General features: G+C 40.9%; 1 protein-coding gene across 4 annotated transcripts in view; it reads left to right on the forward strand.

Moving 5' to 3' along the window:
* The window catches only part of ints1 (integrator complex subunit 1), a 149,298-nt gene that overhangs the window by 11,878 nt on the left and 118,263 nt on the right, over nt 1–19,157 (forward strand). For all 4 annotated transcript variants that reach the window (XM_063058663.1, XM_063058662.1, XM_063058665.1 and 1 more), the window contains exons 10-14: nt 2,121–2,262; nt 3,983–4,159; nt 8,408–8,516; nt 11,019–11,139; nt 17,432–17,509. In XM_063058663.1, coding sequence (XP_062914733.1) covers nt 2,121–2,262; nt 3,983–4,159; nt 8,408–8,516; nt 11,019–11,139; nt 17,432–17,509 — 627 coding nt within the window. The remainder of the gene's footprint in view (nt 1–2,120; nt 2,263–3,982; nt 4,160–8,407; nt 8,517–11,018; nt 11,140–17,431; nt 17,510–19,157) is intronic.

Consider the following 19,157-nt stretch of genomic DNA (forward strand, 5'->3'; position numbering starts at 1 on the left):
TGGTGGGTTTTGAGGGAACTTTTTAAACCTAGCATTATTTTCTCTGATTACATAGAACTTGGTGAAGTGTAATATGGTCAGTAGGACAGCTAAACTGATCATGGCTGCAGAATATTTTGTATCTCATAAATGTATGAATGTCTACAGGTGCCAGAAATCCAAAGCAACACACACAAAGTGGTGCAGGAACTCAGCAGGTCAGGTAGCATCTATGGAAACGAATAAAAATGAAATTTCTTCCCTTTCCCCTGTGGTCCACTCTCTTCTATCAGATTCCTCCTTCTCCAGCCCTTGACTTTTCACCTTCCAACTAGCCTCCTTCCCCTCCCCCCACCTTTTTTACTGGCGTCTTTCCCCTTCCTTCTCAGTTCTGATGAAGGGTCTCCACCTGAAACGTCCACTGTTGATTTGTTTCCATAGAGGCTGCCCGACCTGCTGAGTTCCTCCAGCATTTTGTGTGTGTTATTTTGTACTTCAGCCTGCAGCACAGAATCCCAGCCTTTCAGCGTGCACATAATTCTCCATGCCACATCCAATCTAAGTTGCATTTCTGTGCGGTAGCTTCAAAGTGGGGAGTTTAGGTGACACACTATACCATGAAGATGCAGTTTAGCATGTGGTAGCTGATGCTTCACCTTTTATGTCTTATAAAATAGACTTGGTAAGTGCTTGGGTATAAAGTAAAAATCAGAACCAAACCCCACCTGTACTTAACCTGTACATGACAATCTGCCCCATCCAAAGTCAATCTCAACTCTACCCAAATCATAGGGCTATTGTTTTTGCATTCTTTATTGACTCCCCATTCTGGTACCAATACCTATAGTTGGACCCTGTTGTGCCTGAGTTGGATAACCAGGCTTTAACCTGACTGCTGCAGAGCTTTTGTGACAGATAGTAATCTAAGCATTATCCTTCCTAAGCTTTTCTGAGACATTTAAAAACTCTACGGTTATCCCCCACCTCAGCAAAGCTGTCTCTCTGTTAAATATCAGAATCAAGTTTAATCACGCATATGTCGTGAAATTTATTCTCATGCGGCAGCAGTACAATACAATACATCATAAAAACTGAATTACAGTCAATATTAAATATATATAAGTACGTGTGTGTGTATATAAAACGTGTGTGTGTGTGTGTGTATACATACACACACACACTTGTGAACACGGCGCAGCACATCACACAAACCAATCTTCCGTCCATGGACTCACTCTACTCCGCACGCTGTCGGAGCCGTGCTGCCAGGTTAATCAAGGACACAACCCACCCAGCCAACACATTTTTTGTCCCTCTTCCCTCCGGGAGAAGGCTCAGGTGCTTGAAGACTCATATTGCCAGATTTGGGAACAGCTTCCTTCCAACTGTGATAAGACTGCTGAACGTATCCTGACCCAGATCTGGGCCGTACCCTCCAAATACCTGGACATGCCTCTCGGTTTTTTTTGCACTACCTTACTTTCCATTTTTCTATTTTCTATTTATGATTTATAATTTAAATTTTTGATATTTTCTTATTTTTAATATTTTTAATATTTAATATTTATAATCCAGGGAGTGGGAAGCGCAGTATCAAATATCGCTGTGATGATTGTACGTTCTAGTATCAATTGTTTGGCGACAATAAAATATGAAGTATATATTCAAATTAAGTAAGTAGTGCCAAAAAAAAGTAGTGAGATAATGTTCATGGGTTCAATGTCCATTCAGAAATCTGATGGCAGAGGTGGAGAAGCTGTTCCTGAATCGCCGAGTGTGCGCCTTCAGGTTCCGGTACCTCCTCCCTGATGGTAGCAATGAGAACAGGCCATGTTCTGGGTGATGGAGGCCCCTACTGACAGAGTTTTTCTTGTTTGTGTTACAACTGACCTTTAAGATTAACTCAGCATTTTCTTTTCCTTTTGATATCCAGCAACTGGTGTGTTCGTAGGTCTAGCTTTGCTTACTTGTTCTTTAGCCTCTAGTATACACTCTGCAGGATATAAAGTGCTTTGTGACACTCATCGGTCCTTGAAGGTGCTATGTAAACAGTCCTTCATCAAAGGGATCTTTTTTTCTTCTCTTTAATTATACAAAATATTGCCACACAATGTAACTTTTCTGTTTACTGTTGGTCTTAGGGAATTGCTGAATGCCCATCGAGATAACCTGGGAACACTAGTGAAGTTTGTCATTTTTAATGAGCTGTCAAATGCACGGAACCCAAACAACATGCAAGTCCTTTACACAGTGCTGCAGCACAATCCTGAACTAGCCCCCAAGGTGAGTCCTTACATACCTGCCTTGTGTACAGGCAGTCCAATGGATTTGGTGGCATGTTTGGTGTTAAAGAAGATTTGCTATTTTTGTCCCTGAGAAGGTCATAATAGATGCTGATTGTGTCAATTCATTTAAGAACATAGGCGAGTAGTGCAACAGGAGCTTTCCTAACTTGGGTTGCCAGCATTCTCATTCTGCATAGGGCACTCTGTTTAAACAAAAAATTGGACTGCCTCATCTTTTTTTCCTTAAAATCTTCCTGACTGGAACTACAAAGGTTGAGTCTCAATTTTGTGCTGAGTTTTTCCAGCAAGACAGAACAAGTCATGCCCACAATCAGCTGGAACGTTTACCCCTGACAAAGTCGGTTGTCAGATGGTGCCACTGGGACACAGTGGGACTAGATACATGCTGAATGAGGGGAAAATATTCATGTTTGTATTAATATAGAAAGAGTGAAGTTATTATTTTCCTGTTGCCTCAAAATCTCTGGCTAACTGTCCCAGGAGCTGCTTAACCCTTGCACTCTGTGAATTGAAATACTTTTAAGTTAGTACAGCACTGTGGGACTCCATGAGGAGCACAGACAACAGTGCAAAAGATGCCACTGCTAGCATAGGTCATGTCAGCAATAGATGCTTGGACTTAGCAGGAACCAAGGCAAATCTCAGAATTAATATCACATGGAATGGAAGACTTAATCATTTAAAATCAACATTTGGACTGTGATGAACCTCTGCTGGAAGAAATAACAAATACAATTTGTCCCTCAGTTTTTAAATAAATAGTGGAAACTCAACTCTCCCAGTTAGTGACATTGTCCTCTCTCCAGTACCTTACATGTCTCTTGATAACCTTTAAATCCAAAGCTCCACCTGTCTCAACTTTGCTCATTGACTGAAGTAGAGAATAACAAAGGTACACAAAGCTATGCGAATGATGTTCTCTTATGGTCAGACTTAAATGGCTGTCCACTTAGTTTGTGATAGTATCCTTGGACTTGTAACTGTCAGATCTACTTTGTCAACTTCTCACAGACTTGTAAATTTCCAGCATTCAAGTCAGCGAGTGTAGGCCTATGGTACTTCACCAGTCATCATGGAGGACAATCCCCTTGCTGCAGGAATCAGTCTTACAATTAGTGTGGTATTCTTCCAAGGTAAAGAAATCTGATTCTAATAGATCAGATTTTGGTTCTGAAGATATTTTGCTATAGCAATATAGGATCTTAGGAACATCAGAAGAATGCAAGATACTTTCCACAGTGTGGTGAAAACTTTAGAATTGAGACAAATTGCATGGATAAATATGGAAAACATTGTTAGTAATGGGTATGGAAGGATGTACTGATTGGGCTCTAGTGGTTAATGGGGCCGGTAATGTTTCTCTTTGGATACCAGAAATTCATATAGATGCTAAAGAAAAATACAAGTGTTTAAATAGTCCATTGCCATCACTTGTAATTTTCCTTTTCTTCCCTTTCCAAAGTAGATTGAAAATCACTAAAGCTACTTTTAATGAGGATAATTTAATGATCACAGCTTAGAAACAAAAGTTGACATGTTCCTAATCTCCCCAAGTTAAGTCATTAGTCACCTGAAGTTTGAATAGTTCTATGAATTTTTATGTGTTGGTGATGGGCAGCTTGTGGTTTGTCTATAATTGTTTTTTGGTAGTTACGTAAATATTATTATGTGTCTCATTCTGTGTTGCATTCTCTCAGTATCTAGCTATGGTGTTCCAGGATCTGCTAACCAATAAAGATGATTATCTTCGAGCATCTCGAGCTTTGCTGCGGGAAATTATTAAACAAACTAAACACGAGATCAACTTTCCTTCCTTTTGTCTGGGCCTGATGCAGGAGCGGAAGGAGCAGACATATCTAGATATGGAGTTTAAGGTGGGTCCTTGTTCTTAGTACATGTATGTGTTTATAGTCTAATGAAGCTGACTGAGTGCTGAGTCCTTCCATTTTAGGAGATCGAGATAAGCATCTTTATTATCTGCTCCCATCCAAATCATTGACAGAGTCGCGCAGTGTAACTGTTGGCATCACAGTAGCCTCTCAGCCATTCTTCTTTAGCAACTAAGTTTAGAGGGGCTGCCTGACCAAGCCAATGTGGCTGTGGTTTCACAATGGACTGCACTGAGCTCTGAGGTACGTTCACTATCTTTGAGATGGTCTTGAACCTTTTACCAGTTTTGTGTTTCTCTATTATCATTTCCCTGACTTGTCTTGAATGCTCTTTTGTCTTCATTTTGGTATGGTTTGTTGAAAATCTACTAAAATGTTGGGTCTTTCAGAGAGAAGGGAATTTATTCTTATGAATTCATTGAAAACAGGTGACCCTCCAATTTTCTACATCAACAAATTTGCTGAGTTTGTAAGGTAGTATATAGTAGTGTACCTGAGGAAAGTTTGGTTGTTTCAGCCTCACAATTTTGATTTTAATTTTTAATAAACTGTTGACAAGCTTTGGAATTTATCTGTTAATTTGGCATCATGCACAATGTTTTGTAGGTTAGCACAAAAAATCCTACTTCAATATAAAATTTAGAAATTGAGACAGTAAAATGTGAAAATAGTTGTGGAGGCTGAATACTTTTTCAAGACACTGTAAGTCACTTGGATCTGATGGAATATACTGTATCTGAAGAGAATATGGAGGCATTAATAATTATCTTCCAGGAATCACCAGATTCTGGCATGGTTCCGGAGGACTCAAAAATTGGAAATGTCACTCGACTCTTCAAGAGGCAGACGAAAGGAAACTATAGGCCAGTTTGCCTGACCTCAGTGGTTGGGACGACATTAGAGTAGATTGTTAAAGATGATCTCAGGATACTTGGAGGCACATGATAAAATAGGCTATAGTCAGCATGGCTTCCTTAAGGGAGAAGCTTGCCTGACAAATCTGTTGAAATTCTTTGAGGAAATAACAAGCTGGATAGTAAAGGAAAACTGGTGGATGTTTACTTGGGATTTTCAAATGCCTTTGACAAGATGCCATACGTGAACATGCTTAAAAAGGTAAGAACCTATGGTATTACAGGAAAGATATTAGCATGAATAGAACATTGGCTGATTGGCAAGAGGTAAAGAACAGGAATAAATGGAGCCTTTTCTGATTGTCTGATAGTGACTAGTGGTGTTCCACAGGGGTTGTTCTTGGGACTGCTTTTTATGTTGTATGTCAGTGATTTGGATGACAGAATTGAAAGCTTTATGGCCAAGCTTGCAGATGATATGACGATAGCTGGAGGGGCAGGTAGTGTTGAGGAAGCAGGGAGGCTGCAGAAGGACGTAGATTCAGAAAATTGGGACAGAAGTGGCAGATGGAATACAGTGGTTGGAAGAGTATGGTCATGCACGTTGGTAAAAGGAACAAAAGAGTAGACTATTTTCTAAATGGGGAGAAGATTCAAAAATTCGAATGGCATAGGGACTTGGAAATCAGTGTGCAGAATTCCCTGAAGGTTAACTTGCAGATTGAGTCAGTGATGAGGAAAGCAAATGCAATGTTAGCATCCATTTTGAGAAGGCTATAATAAAAAAACAAGGATATAATGCTGAGGCTTTATAAAGCACTGGTGAGACCTCACTTGGAGTATTGTGAGCAGTTTTGGGTCCGATATCTGAGAAAGAATGTGCTGACATTGGAGAGGGTTCAAGGGAGGTTCACAAAAATGATTCTGGGAATGAAAGGCTTATCATATGAGGAGCATTTGATGGCTCTGGGCTTGTACTCACTGGAATTTGGAAGAGGGATGATTTCACTGAAACCTATCGAATGAGATAATGAGATGAAGAGTCCTTAGAATGAGATCACTGGTTGTGGGAACATCTCAATAGATGGACAACTGAGTGTGGCTCTCCTCTTTTGTTCAGTAGCCTGATGGTTGAGGGGTTGTAACTGTTCTTGAACCTGGTGGTGTGAATCCTGAGGGTCCTGTACCTTCTATCTGATGGCCTGGGTGGTGAGGATCTCTGATGATTGCTACTGCTTCTCCATGGCAATGTTTCACGTAGATGTGTTCCGGGGTTGGGTGGGCTTTACCCATGATGGACTGGGACGAATTCACTACCTTTTGGAAGATTTTCCATTCAAAGGCATTGGTGCTTTCAAACCAGGCCGTGATGCAGCCATTGACTTGCCAATTTTTACTGACGCACCATTCTCTCTGGATGCATCGTGGCTTGGTATAGCAACTGCTCTGCACATGGAGCAGATTGACTGTGTTGTTTATTATGTTCTCTCTGTGTTGTTCTGCTGAGCATTGTGATCATGCTTTGCTGGCACTGGAATACTTGCGGGCTGCCCCCAGCACGTCCTTAGGTTGTGTTAGTTGTGGACACATTTCACTGTATTTTTCGATGTACACGTGATAAATAAAACTGACTATGAATTTTATCAGTATTTGTGTATGTATAGCTTTTCATAAATTCTATTGTATTTCTTTATTTTCCGGTAAATGCCTGCAAGATCGAGGTCAAAGGTTAAGGGTGAAAGTTGAACCGTCTAAGGGGAACATAGGTGGAAACTTCTTCACTCAGAGGGTGGTGAGAGTGTGGTTCGAGCTACCAATGCAAGTGGTGCAAGAGATTTTAAGCAATGTTTGGATAGGTACATATATACATCGATATTGAGGGTGATGGTCTGGGTGCAGGTCAATGGGACTGGACAGTTTGAATGATTTGGCACAGGCTAGATGGGCCAAAGGGCCTGTTTCTGTGCTGTTCTTTTCTATAAATGAATATTGAAAGGCCTCGACAGAGCAATGTAGAGAGGATGTTTCCTATGGTGGAGGAGTCTAGGCCTAGATGTTACAACTTCAAGAGCAGAGGGACGTCCACTTAGAAGAGAAATGAAAAGAAATCTCTTTACCTGGAGGGTGGTGAATGTGTGGAATTCATTGCCACAAGCAGCTTTGGAGGCCTGGTCATTGGGTGTATTTAATGCAGAGGCTGATAGATTCTCGATAAGTCAGGGCGTACAAGGCTTGGGAAGAAGGCAGAAGATTGGGTTTGAGAGGGAAGTCCATCAGTCATGATCAAATGGCAGAGCAGACTCAATGAACCGAATGGCCTAATTCTATTCCGTGGTTTATAATCTTATGTTTGCCCTATATACCTGAATGGTTAAATGTTAACACATAATTGAAACAGTGTTAGATTTTCACAGAAACAACCACTTGGTCCATCTTGTACATGCCATTGTTTTTGTTCTACTCAACCCTTTTATTGACTTGTTCCATTGCATTCTGTAAACATGTCTATTCCATTCTTTGTCTTCTTATCAGCTTTCTCTTGTATTCATTTGTTATTCATCTTAGTTCTTCCATGCGGTAACAAGTTCCACATATGTAATTCTTTATAGAAAGGAATTTTTTCTGTTGTTTAGTATTGTAGTTATTGAAAACTGTTTTGTTTTCAATCTTCTCCGTCTTTATCAAGTCATTATTGTAAAGACTTGTATCTGGCTCATTGTTGTGTCATGGAGCTGATCTTCATTTGTCAAACAGATATCAAACTGTCTCTGCTGCCCTCTTGCAAGTCAGAAAACGTGCAGTAACATGCAGAATGATCTGCCTATGTTCTCATATTTACATATGGCTTGCAAATTGCAACTGAGCATTTGAATACTTTTTAAAAATATATATTTTTAAACTATTATTGACTGACTTTTGCAAACTGTGGAAACTGCTGCAGCAATTGTCATTAAGTTGTATCAAATTTATGATTTGACTTAGATTAGAGGTGTGCTTCAGGGAAGGGACAGGTGGTATGATTGTGGGTGGGTCGTTTAACGCAGCCCCAAGCAATGACATGGTGGGTGACCATTAGGATGGTAGAATCAGCAATCCTTTTCTTGTCACATAATCTTATTAGACTGATATTTCCAGAATCAGTAAGAGACTCTGTTTGCATATTGTCATATCCTACCTCAATTCAATTTATAGACCGACATAGCAGAAAGGCAATCATCAGCAAGAAGAAATCTGTCTGAACCTGTGTACTTAATGCCAGGAAACTGTCAGGACAATTATCTGCCCATTGATTGGATTCCCAGTTGTCCTCTGTAGTACAACAAAAAAGCCAAATGAATGGCGTTAGGTGGAACTTTAACTTGCTTTCTTGGTTCTATAGGAGCGCTTTGTGATTCAGGTGACGGACCTGTTGACCCTGTCAATGATGCTCGGGATTACAGCTCAAGTGAAGGAAGCAGGGCTTGCTTGGGACAAAGGCGAGAAAAAGAGTGAGTACAAGTAGCTGATGGTTAGTGGACCGGAAAATAGATGAACAATTTTTCTCTGCTCTATAGCAGGTAGCAATTCTTAAAGATGGAATGGTTAGACAAAGTGGTATTGTTTGTGATATACAATCATAGAATTATTAGAAATTTATCGTAAAGCAAAAGTAAAATTTGATCCCTCCCAATAAAAATGCTAGCCACCCTAATAGCATGTTCCAGCGTGAAACACACAGCGTTCCAGCTGAACCTCAGTGACATCACCTGTTGCTGAAGCTGCAGAACCTACTCTGATCTTTCACCACTCTACACCTGGGCCTCTGGCTACCACTTTTTGTCGTTCCTCTCTTGGGCAAACCCCCACGTCCGTTGAATGTGCTGGGGTCCATGTTTGCTCTGTACCTGGCCCTCTAGTCCCTACTCTTTCTTCCTACTCTTGGGTGGAGCCTGTGTCTGCTGGATCTATACAGGTCCACAATTGTTCTAGACTTTTGGAGATGTAGTCATGTAGAAAACACTCATCACCTTTGTCATAAGATCTGTCATGCAGCAATGGGAAAAGAACCATATCATTTGTTTTAATGTTATGAAGCGATCCTACTTTGCAAAATATCTTTGAATACTGACTTTATTGTGTTAAATTAAAAAGGGCCATAGTGAAAACTTAACTGTACCAAAATAAAGTTCAACAGGCAGATGAACGTTGATTACTGGCCTTTAGCTGGCTGTTGAACCCTATCAACTTATGAAATCCAGGCAAATTGATCTCATTGTAATTGCCAAGTCTGTTCTTTTTAAAAAAAACACACAGCTTTACTTTGGAGTCAAAGGTGATGGGCTCAAACCATGCTCTGGACTTAAGCACATTTATTTATTTGTTCACTCATTCATTTATTTAGAGATTCAGCATGGAAATGGCTCCTCCAGCCCAACAAGCCATGCCACCCAGTAACCCACCTATTTAACACTAGCTTAACCATAGAACAATGTACAATGATCAACTAACCTATTAACCGGTATGTCTTTGGGCTGTGAGAGGAAGACAGAGCACTGGAGGAAACCCACACGGACACAGGGAAAACGTACAAACTCCTTTCGGATGGCACTGGAATTGAACTCCAAACTCCGCCCCAAGCTTTAATAGTGACATGCTAACAGTTATGCTAACGTGGCAATCTAGATTGATACCATGGAGATACTAAATCAAGAGATGGCATTAGTTTAAATTGACCTCGTGGTCAGTTGAGACACCTTGGGCTGAAGAGTCTGTTCCTGCAGTGTATTCTTTGATGTTCACAGAGATTCTAACATTACTGTTAAAGAGCCTGGGAGTTTGCCCTAAAATCATGGTCGGTATTTATCTGTCATCCAATGTTACTAGCAGATAAAATTCAGTAAGTGCTGGAAATCTGAAATAAAAATAGCGAAAGCTGTAAGAACTCAGCAAGTCAGCTAGCGTCAGAGTTAATGTTTCAGATCAAAGAGAAAGCAAAGGTTCTGATCCAGGCTCTTTGATCTGAACCATTAACTGTTTCTCTTTCCCTGATTATGCCCAACCGGCTGAAAATTTTTGGCATTTTTTTAAATCTTACAAAAACGGTTAATCTGGATTTTATGTAAAATTTCTGGTTATGTGAAAATTCTGTAAATGATTATTTAATATTTTCATAAATTGGAAGGATTAATATTCAAGACTATTTAATTGGCTGTAAAGTGTTTTGGGCACTTTAAGATTATAATAAATATTACATAGATTTCGATTCTTTAAATCAATTGAGATTGAGATGGAAGCCTTAACTAAGGCTTTCAAGGTTCCATAGAATTACAGATCTGTAGAGCCTGGATGCTTGTGTTTACAGCTATGCTAATATTCTGTACGTTTTCCTTATTAGAATTACTAGTCACCTGTGTGATTAATATCCATAAAATTGCACATGCTTCTGGGGCATGCATTAATATAAAAAGTGAGAATCACACTGCTGCCAGTAGCATTTTCATAGTGTGCAGCAACAGTGACACCTTTATATATTGTGCTCTGCATAGTTACATAGGGCTTCATTATTTTTCATTTGCTTATACTTTTGGTATCCTTGTTAATCTGATAATTTTGTATTGCAATGCATTCATTCAGCAGAGATTTTAAACATGACCTGATTAATGACGAGATGCCTATCGCGGCTGAATGGAACTGAATTATACAGGTTCAGAAAGTGTCAGAATTCTTGTGTGCTTGATTTCAACTGACCAGGAAATCAAAATCAGTGGTTGAATGTTTTATTTTAATATAGATGAGTTTTGCTGTTGATCTGGGCTGCCGTCCCGGAAGTGAAGTTTGAACACAGAGGAGCAGTTTCGAGGGGTTGTCTGGCCTTGTCCTGTTCAATTTTTGTCTACATTTTTGTGTTCTGACATTGTGTTGACAAATCTAGTTCGTGGAAGTGTGAAATATATTTGTTTTCTCTCTCTCTATTATCTCATTATTCCTCTCACCGTTACTTCTGGATAAAGACCTGGAAGGGCTGCGTGCGTTTCAGACTCAGATTGCAACCATCCAGCGAGATGCGGTGTGGTGGTTACACACAGTGGTACCAACTGTCTGCAAGCTGAATCCCAAGGATTACATCCATTGGTAGGTGCTGTGTGGTGGTGACTTGGAGGAGAGGGTTTGGAATAATTATCTTTCAATATCGGTGATTAATGCTTGCAGAGGTGGCTGCGTTCACTTTTTCGTATTTAGTATTATTGGAATTGTAAGTGTAACCAATAGCCAGAAATAATCAGAAATATACTCAGAAATCTGAACTGGGAACAAACTGCCACTGTAAGAATAGATGGAGAAGTGAGTTAGTTTACGGAAATCAAGAGAGGCGTTAGACAAGGGTGTGTTTTCTCCCCTGATTTGTTTAATGTTTACGGTGAAACAATATTACAAAAAATAAGAGACATCTTGGGTATCAAAGTTGGCGGTGAAAACATCAATAATTTTAGATATACGGATAACACTGTGTTAATTGCAAATACGGAGGAAGTACCACAAAACTTAATTGATGTAGTTGTTGAAGAAAATGCAAAAATAGGTGTATCTATCAATTGCAAAAAGACAATGTATGGTGATATCCAAAAAGAAGGAGAATCCTATCTGCAGGCTGAGAATAAATGGGGAAGACATAAAACAAGTACAGAACTTCTACTTAGGAAGCTGGGTGACATCAGATGGCAGGTGTGACATGGATGGCAAAAGACACCTTTACGAGAATGAAGAGTATACTAACCAATACTAAACTAGGCATGACAACCCGCCTCAGAGCACTGAAATGTTACGTTTATCCAGTTATGTTATATGGCTCAGAATGTTGGACAATATCTAGTAACATGAAACGAATTGAAGCAGCAGAGATGTGGTTTTTGAGGAGGATGCAAAGAATATCATGGACAAAATGAATATTTAATGAGGATGTCATGAACAGACCAAGCACAAAAAGAGAAATAACGTATGAGATCATGAAAAAGCAATGTGACTTCATTGGACATGTGATTAGGTAGAATGCACAGTAATTATGGGAAAGATTGAAGGGAAGAAAGCAAGAGGAAGGCAAAGACAAATGATGATGGAGACAGCAGCCAGACAACTGGAAATGACAACCACTTGACCCGAAACAGGAGTGTGTGGGCCATGGAAGTCAAAGCTCAAACTGGGCATGGCACCTGATGATGATGATGAACCAATAGCCAACTTCCCTCACATCCTTCAGTAGTAGGGACCAAAGATAATTTCTTCCCTTGAATGAGTAAGGAAGGTTTACCTGGTATAGTACCTGTGTTGAGTAGAGCTAATTGGAGCACTCCCTAAATACAGTGTAAAGCAACCTCAACCAAATGGAAGTTTAGTGTGGAGGGAGGAGGATGAATCTGGTGGAAGTCACCTGCTTCATTGAGTTTCTTTGGCTTAAAATCACTGATTGGAATGCATGTGAGCAAACACAGGGAGTACCTTGTTGGATTACATCGAACCTTGGGTATAACTTCTGGACAGACCTAGCATCAAAATAGTTTGGTGTGATGATGTCTATAGAGAGATAGAGACCAGAATGTGATAGAAAATGGGGGCTTTCGCAATCTCTTCCATTGATGTAATGCACTAGTCATGAAGAAAAGGATAAATACTGTTAGAATCATAGCTAGAATATTAACTGTGCCAGTCGGGAGTGGGAAATTTCCTGCTGGGAGCACAGGAATGGGAGAAAAATATCGTAATAATACAGGAATTTCATAATCATGGGATACACATTACCCTATGCGATACTTCAACTACTTGGTGCTTGGGTAAAGCTCCTCTTTAATGACCTAATGGAGAATGAGGAGGAAAGGGAAGCATCTAGTCATTAAGATTAAGTACACAAAAAGTGTAAGCAAGAGGTTGTGTACAGGGAATTCCAGGTTTTGAACTAAATTTAAGAGCAGGACTAAAACGCTTGTTATGTAATTATTCATAATATGAAGAAGCTTTGATAGTTTTGAATAAAAAAAAACATGGAAACATAGAAAATAGGTGCAGGAGAAGGCCATTCGGCCCTTCGAGCCTGCACCGCCACTCAGTATGATCATGGCTGATCATCCAACTCAGAACCCTGTACCAGCTTTCCCTCCATACCCCCTGATCCCTTTAGCCACAAGGGCCATATCTAACTCCCTCTTAAATATAGCCAATGAACTGGCCTCAACTGTTTCCTGTGGCAAAGAATTCCACAGATTCACCACTCTCTGTGTGAAGAAGTTTTTCCTAATCTCGGTCCTAAAAGGCTTCTCCTTTATCCTCAAACTGTGACCCCTCGTTCTGGAATAACTTAAAAGGGAAAGAGGATAAGAGCTGTGTGTCTCGCAAGACGATCCAGGTATTCCCTAACTGGAAACCTTGGATGAATTATGAGGTCAAGTCCCTTTTAAAGGCTAGAGCTGCGGCTTTTAGGTCCGGGATACCTGTCGCTACACGGAATCCAGGCGTGAACTCCAGAAAGCCATTAAGGGCGCCAAGAGGCAATATTGAGCCAAGTTGGAAGCCCAGGCTAACCAGAGGGATGCCAGTAGACTATGGCAGGGTCTAAATGAGATCACTGGGCGCAAAGAAAAGGCTGGGAATATCAATAACTGTGGCGCTTATCTTCCTGATGAACTTAACATATTCTATGCAAGATTCGAACAGAAGAGGAGCGTCCCGCTCCCTCTGGATGAGCCAGACCTGGTGGCATCGAGATTCATCGTCACCGAGGAAGACGTTAGAAGGGCTTTCCTGAAGATAAATCCAAGGCAGGTGACGGGCCCAGATGGCGTCCCGGGACGGGTTCTCCCGGCCTGTGCAAGCGAGCTAGCTGGATTGTTGGCTGACATCTTCAACTGCTCCTTGCTTCAGTCTAAGATCCCTTTTGTATTTTAAGAAGGCATAATAATCCCAGTGCCGAAGAAGAGCAAGGTGGCATGCCTGAATGACTATCGACTTGTGGCTCTGACATAAATTGCTATGAAGTGCTTCGAGTGATTGGTTATGGCACACATCAACCACAGCCTACCGGTCAACCTCGACACTTTGCAGTTCGCCTACCGGAGCAACAGGTCAACGGCAGGTGACATCTCTCTGGCCCTACGTTCCTCCTTAGAACACCTGGAGAATAAAGACGCATACATAAGGCTCCTTTTCATTGACTACAGCTCTGCCTTTAATACCATCGTTCCAAATAAACTGATTCCTAAGCTCCGGAACCTGGGCCTTAACACTCAGATCTGCAGCTGGATCTTCAACTTCCTCACAGACAGGACCCAGGCTGTAAAAATAGGGGACAAGTTCTCCTCTACAATCACTCTGAGCACCGTTGCCCCACAAGGCTGTGCACTCAGCCCCCTGCTGTACTCACTGTACACCCACGATTGTGCAGCCAAGTTTCCACCAAACTAAATATATAAGTTTCCTGCACCGTAGAAAGCATTCTTCTAAGGTGCATCACAAGCTGGTATGGAAGTTGTCCTGTCCAAGACCGAAAGAAGCTGCAGAAGATCGTGAACATGGCGCAGCACATCACACAAACTAATCTTCTGTCCTTGGACTCACTTTACACCACACGCTGTTGGAGCAGTGCTGCCAGGATAATCAAGGACACGACCCACCCAGCCAACACACTTTTCGTCCCTCTTCCCTCCAGGGGAAGGCTCAGGAGGTGAAGACTCGTACGGCCAGATTTGGGAACAGCTTCTTTCCAACTGTGATAAGACTGCTGAACGGATCCTGACCCGGATCTGGGCCGTACCCTCCAAAAATCCAGACCTGCCTCTCGGTTTTTTTTTGCACTATCTTACTTCCCATTTTTCTATTTTCTATTTATGATTTATAATTAAAATTTTTAATATTTACTAATTTTTTACTATTTTTAATATTTTTAATATTTAATATTTGTAATCCAGGGAGCGGGAAGCGCAGAATCAAATATCACTGTGATGATTGTACGTTCTCGTATCAATTGTTTGGCGACAATGAAGTACTGTATAAAGTATAAGAGCTACAAATGTAAGCTATTGAACTTTGGGAAGTCAAATTCTGATATGACATGTAGAGTAAATGGCAGGGACCTTGGAGACACCTTGGAGTGCAAGTATATTGCTTCCTGTAAGTGGTAACCTAGGTGGATAGGATGGTAATAAGAGCATTTGGTATTGAATATAAGAGTTGTAACATCATGTTGCCGCTGCATAAAACATTGGTTAGATTGCGGTTCCAGTCACCACACTACAGGAAGTTCGTGGTAGCAAAAAGGCAAGTGCTGAAGAGGTTCACCAGGATGTCACAGTAGAAAGGAGGGCTGTAGTTATAAGCAGATATAGGAAAGGTTGGATTTATTCTTACTGAATCTTAGGCTAAGTTGTGACCTGAAGAGGTTTATAAAATTATGAGGGGCATAGATAAGATGGGCAGACAAAGTGTTCCCGGGGCAGGGAAGTTTAGCAATTCTGCAGATGTTGGAATTTAGATCAACAATCATACTGGTTGAAGAACTCAGTGGGCCTGGCAGCATCTGTAGAAGGAAATGGTGAGTTGCTGTTTTGGTTCAAGACTCTTTTAGATCTACAGTACTGAATAATACAGTGGCATTTAAGAGTGACAGAGTGTCAGGACCCAATGGTTTCTATCCCAGGGTTTCATAGTTCTCTTGATTTATTATGTTAGGTTAACAAACGCTGCTGAAGCAAGTTGGGAGATGAAAACCAGCAATATGTGAATGAGTTGACCTATCGGTAATTGGAAGATTGCTAGTTTGCCATTAAGGACAAAGTGGAAGAACTTATGGAACAGTTTTGTTGATCTGTAGTAGATCATGTGTGAAAAATCTAATTGTTACTTTTGAAGAGAATGTTAAAGCAGTAGACAGAGAATGGCTTTTAATATTATCCCAAATGGGCTCCCAAACCCTATTTAATAAAGTCTCTCAGTAGAAATAGTTAACTAAATTAGAAGCTTAGGCAATGTACTAGCATGTTTATTGACTAAGATTCAGGAAGAGAGAATATAGACAATGACACCATCTCAAATTTCCAGGTTCTGTAACAGCAAGGGTATATATTGGGGTTGCAAACGTCCTCATTTTTATATATGGCCATCAATGGTTTAGGACAGCATGTCGCTAGAAGAATACTTTGGACTTTGTAATATCTTATAGACTTACCACAATAATATCTGAACACCAAAAATTAAAATAAAGATTACAGAAACTTTGAGCTGTGTTTTCAGTAATCCACTAGATTAAGAGTGATTCAGTGGACGATCTGAGGTATTAAAGGGGAACTGATTTAAAAAAACAGTTATCACAGTATGGGAACCTGAGACTGGTGAAGTGGTTTTAAAAAAAGCAAGCCCTGAGGAATGAAGTTAGTGAGTGCTTTGATATACAAAGTGATAGAAATTTACAACTGTGGTCTGCAGGTAGCAACTGATGTCAAATCGATTGTTAATCCAGTTCTAGGATTAATAAAGTAAAGCTAGCTTTATTTGTCACATGTACACCAAAACGTACAGTGAAATGCGTTGTTTGTGATGCATCAAATCAGTAACAATTGTGCTGGGCTGCCTGTAAATGTTGCTACGCTTCCAGCACCAATGTAGCATGCCCACGACTCACTAGACCTAACAGTACGTCTTTGAACTGTGGGAGGAAACCCACACGGTTGTGGGGAGAACATACAAACTCCTTATAGACAATAGTGGGAATTAAACCCACACGGTCATGGGGAGAACATACAAACTGCTTATAGACAATGGTGGGAATTAAACCCTATGCTGTCATGGTGCCCTAATAGATGAAAGGTTATTGGAAAATGGCAAGTCCTAGGTATTAGGTTTCAGTTAAACTGTGATCTGTTTATTTATGAGAAAGGCTTGAAAGATTAAATGACCAACCCTTAATTTGGTGTTTCTTTAGCTAAAGCAGGACTCACTTTTTACTTTAGCTGAAATCAATTGCACATTCATCGTCTTTTCTGGGAGACATTAAGCAGTCTTCAAAATATAATAGTGAGTGATAATAAGAAGGGATATTGTTGCAAGTGATTTTGTATGTCGATGAAGGGAATTTCTTTTTCCCTATGATATAGACAATTAACTGGGAATTTGCAGCATTTTCTATTTGCACGAGTTAGCACATTGTAGTGGAGGGGGGATGGGATTGGTGGTGGGTGGAGGTTGATCGGAGGGTTTTTGCATCCAAGCTGGAATACCTAGCCATTGGTCGAAACTTCTACCAAGCCTACTGTTCTACTTACATAACGCGTGTCACAGATTTTTTAAATCACAATTTTAAGTGGGCTCTGCTTGGAGGTTGATGTACTCTTACATGATATTCTGTGGCCAAGTTTTAAACACACTTTAACTATCTTCCTTGCAGTTTGCATAAGGTGCTTTTCACCGAGCAGCCAGAGACATACTACAAATGGGATAACTGGCCTCCAGAGAGTGACCGCAAGTAAGCAATTGTTTCCATACCCCTGGGGGTGTGTAAGCACAGTTCCCTGACACCATTCTGCTGAAGCATTTACAGCATCATCTTATGACTTTAGTTGTTGTTCAAATGCACAATCCAGATCTCTGGTTCTGTCTCTGCTTCTGTAATTGCAATTGCAAATGTAATTGCATCTTGCATCTTGGCAGTTGAACAAAAGGGGCTCAAGTGTCCTGGGTACAGAGGATTGGTGGTATCCAGAGCAGAGCTGGGCTGTTCAGTGCTGCTTCCTTACTAAGTACTAATAGAGTATGTGAGCGTTGTAATGTTCAATATCCATGCTGACAGATGAATAATGGTTCTCATTTTGATAATGAATCTAAAATGCTCACTTGTATATGTGCTATCTTTTGCATAAGAATAAAAGATGCAATGAGAGTTGGCTCAGAGAAGGCTCACTAAGTTGATTTCTTGCATGAAGGAACGGGCTTGTACTGATGCAGTTTAAAAGAATAAGTCGCAATCTTGTTGAATCTTTAACATTATAAGACCATAATACATAGGAGCAGACTCAGGCTATTCAGCTCATTGAGTTTGCTCCACCATTCTGTCATGGATCATCCCCCTCAACCCCACTCTCCTGTGTTCTCCCTGTAACCTTTGACACCCTGACTGATCAAACTCTGCTTTAAACATACTCAATGACTTGGCCACTGCAGTTGTCCACGGCAATGAATTCCACAGATTCACTACCCTAAGGCTAAAGAAACTTTTCTCATTGTTCTGCAGGCTGAATTCCAGATTCCTAACACTGGGTGTTGGGTGACAAGGTTTAAGATTTTAGCAATTGCTCAATTTGAATTTAGTGGTTCAGATTTTGTCAGGTTGCTTGCTTGAGAGAGCACAGTTACAGAATACCCTGCCAAACACTGACTCTGACTCTCAGTGGTGTGTCTGGATAGAGTACAGTTACAGAATACCCTGCCAAACACTGACTCTGACTCTCAGCGGTGTGTCTGGATAGAGTACAGTTACAGAACCCCCTGTCAAACACTGACTCTGACTCTCAGCGGTGTGTCTGGATAGAATACAGTTACAGAACCCCCTGTCAAACACTGACTCTGACTCTTAGAACTGTGTCTGGATAGAGTACAGTTACAGAACCCCCTGTCAAACACTGCCTCCAACACTCAGAGAAGTGTGTCTGGATAGAATACAGTTACAGAACCCCCTGTCAAACACTGACTCTGACTCTCACAGGTGTGTCTGGATAGAGTACAGTTACAGAACCCCCTGTCAAACACTGTCTCCAACACTCACAGAGGTGTGTCTGGATAGTTACAGAACCCCCTGTCAAACACTGACTCTGACTCTCAGTGGTGTGTCTGGATAGAGTACAGTTACAGAACCCCCTGTCAAACACTGACTCTGACTCTCAGCGGTGTGTCTGGATAAAGTACAGTTACAGATCCCCTTGTCAAATACTGACTCTGACTCTCACAGAGGTGTGTCTGGATAAAGTACAGTTACAGATTCCCCTGTCAAACACTGATTCCAACTCTCAGCGGTGTGTCTGGAAAGGCAGACGGAGGGGGTCTCACATTGACTCAACTATCATTATTGGCAGGGCAGATAGTGAAACCTGCAGATGGGAGCAGCAGTGGAAGGTGGC

The sequence above is a fragment of the Mobula hypostoma genome, chromosome 9 (assembly GCF_963921235.1).
Source record: "Mobula hypostoma chromosome 9, sMobHyp1.1, whole genome shotgun sequence".
NCBI classification, from domain to species: domain Eukaryota; kingdom Metazoa; phylum Chordata; class Chondrichthyes; order Myliobatiformes; family Myliobatidae; genus Mobula; species Mobula hypostoma.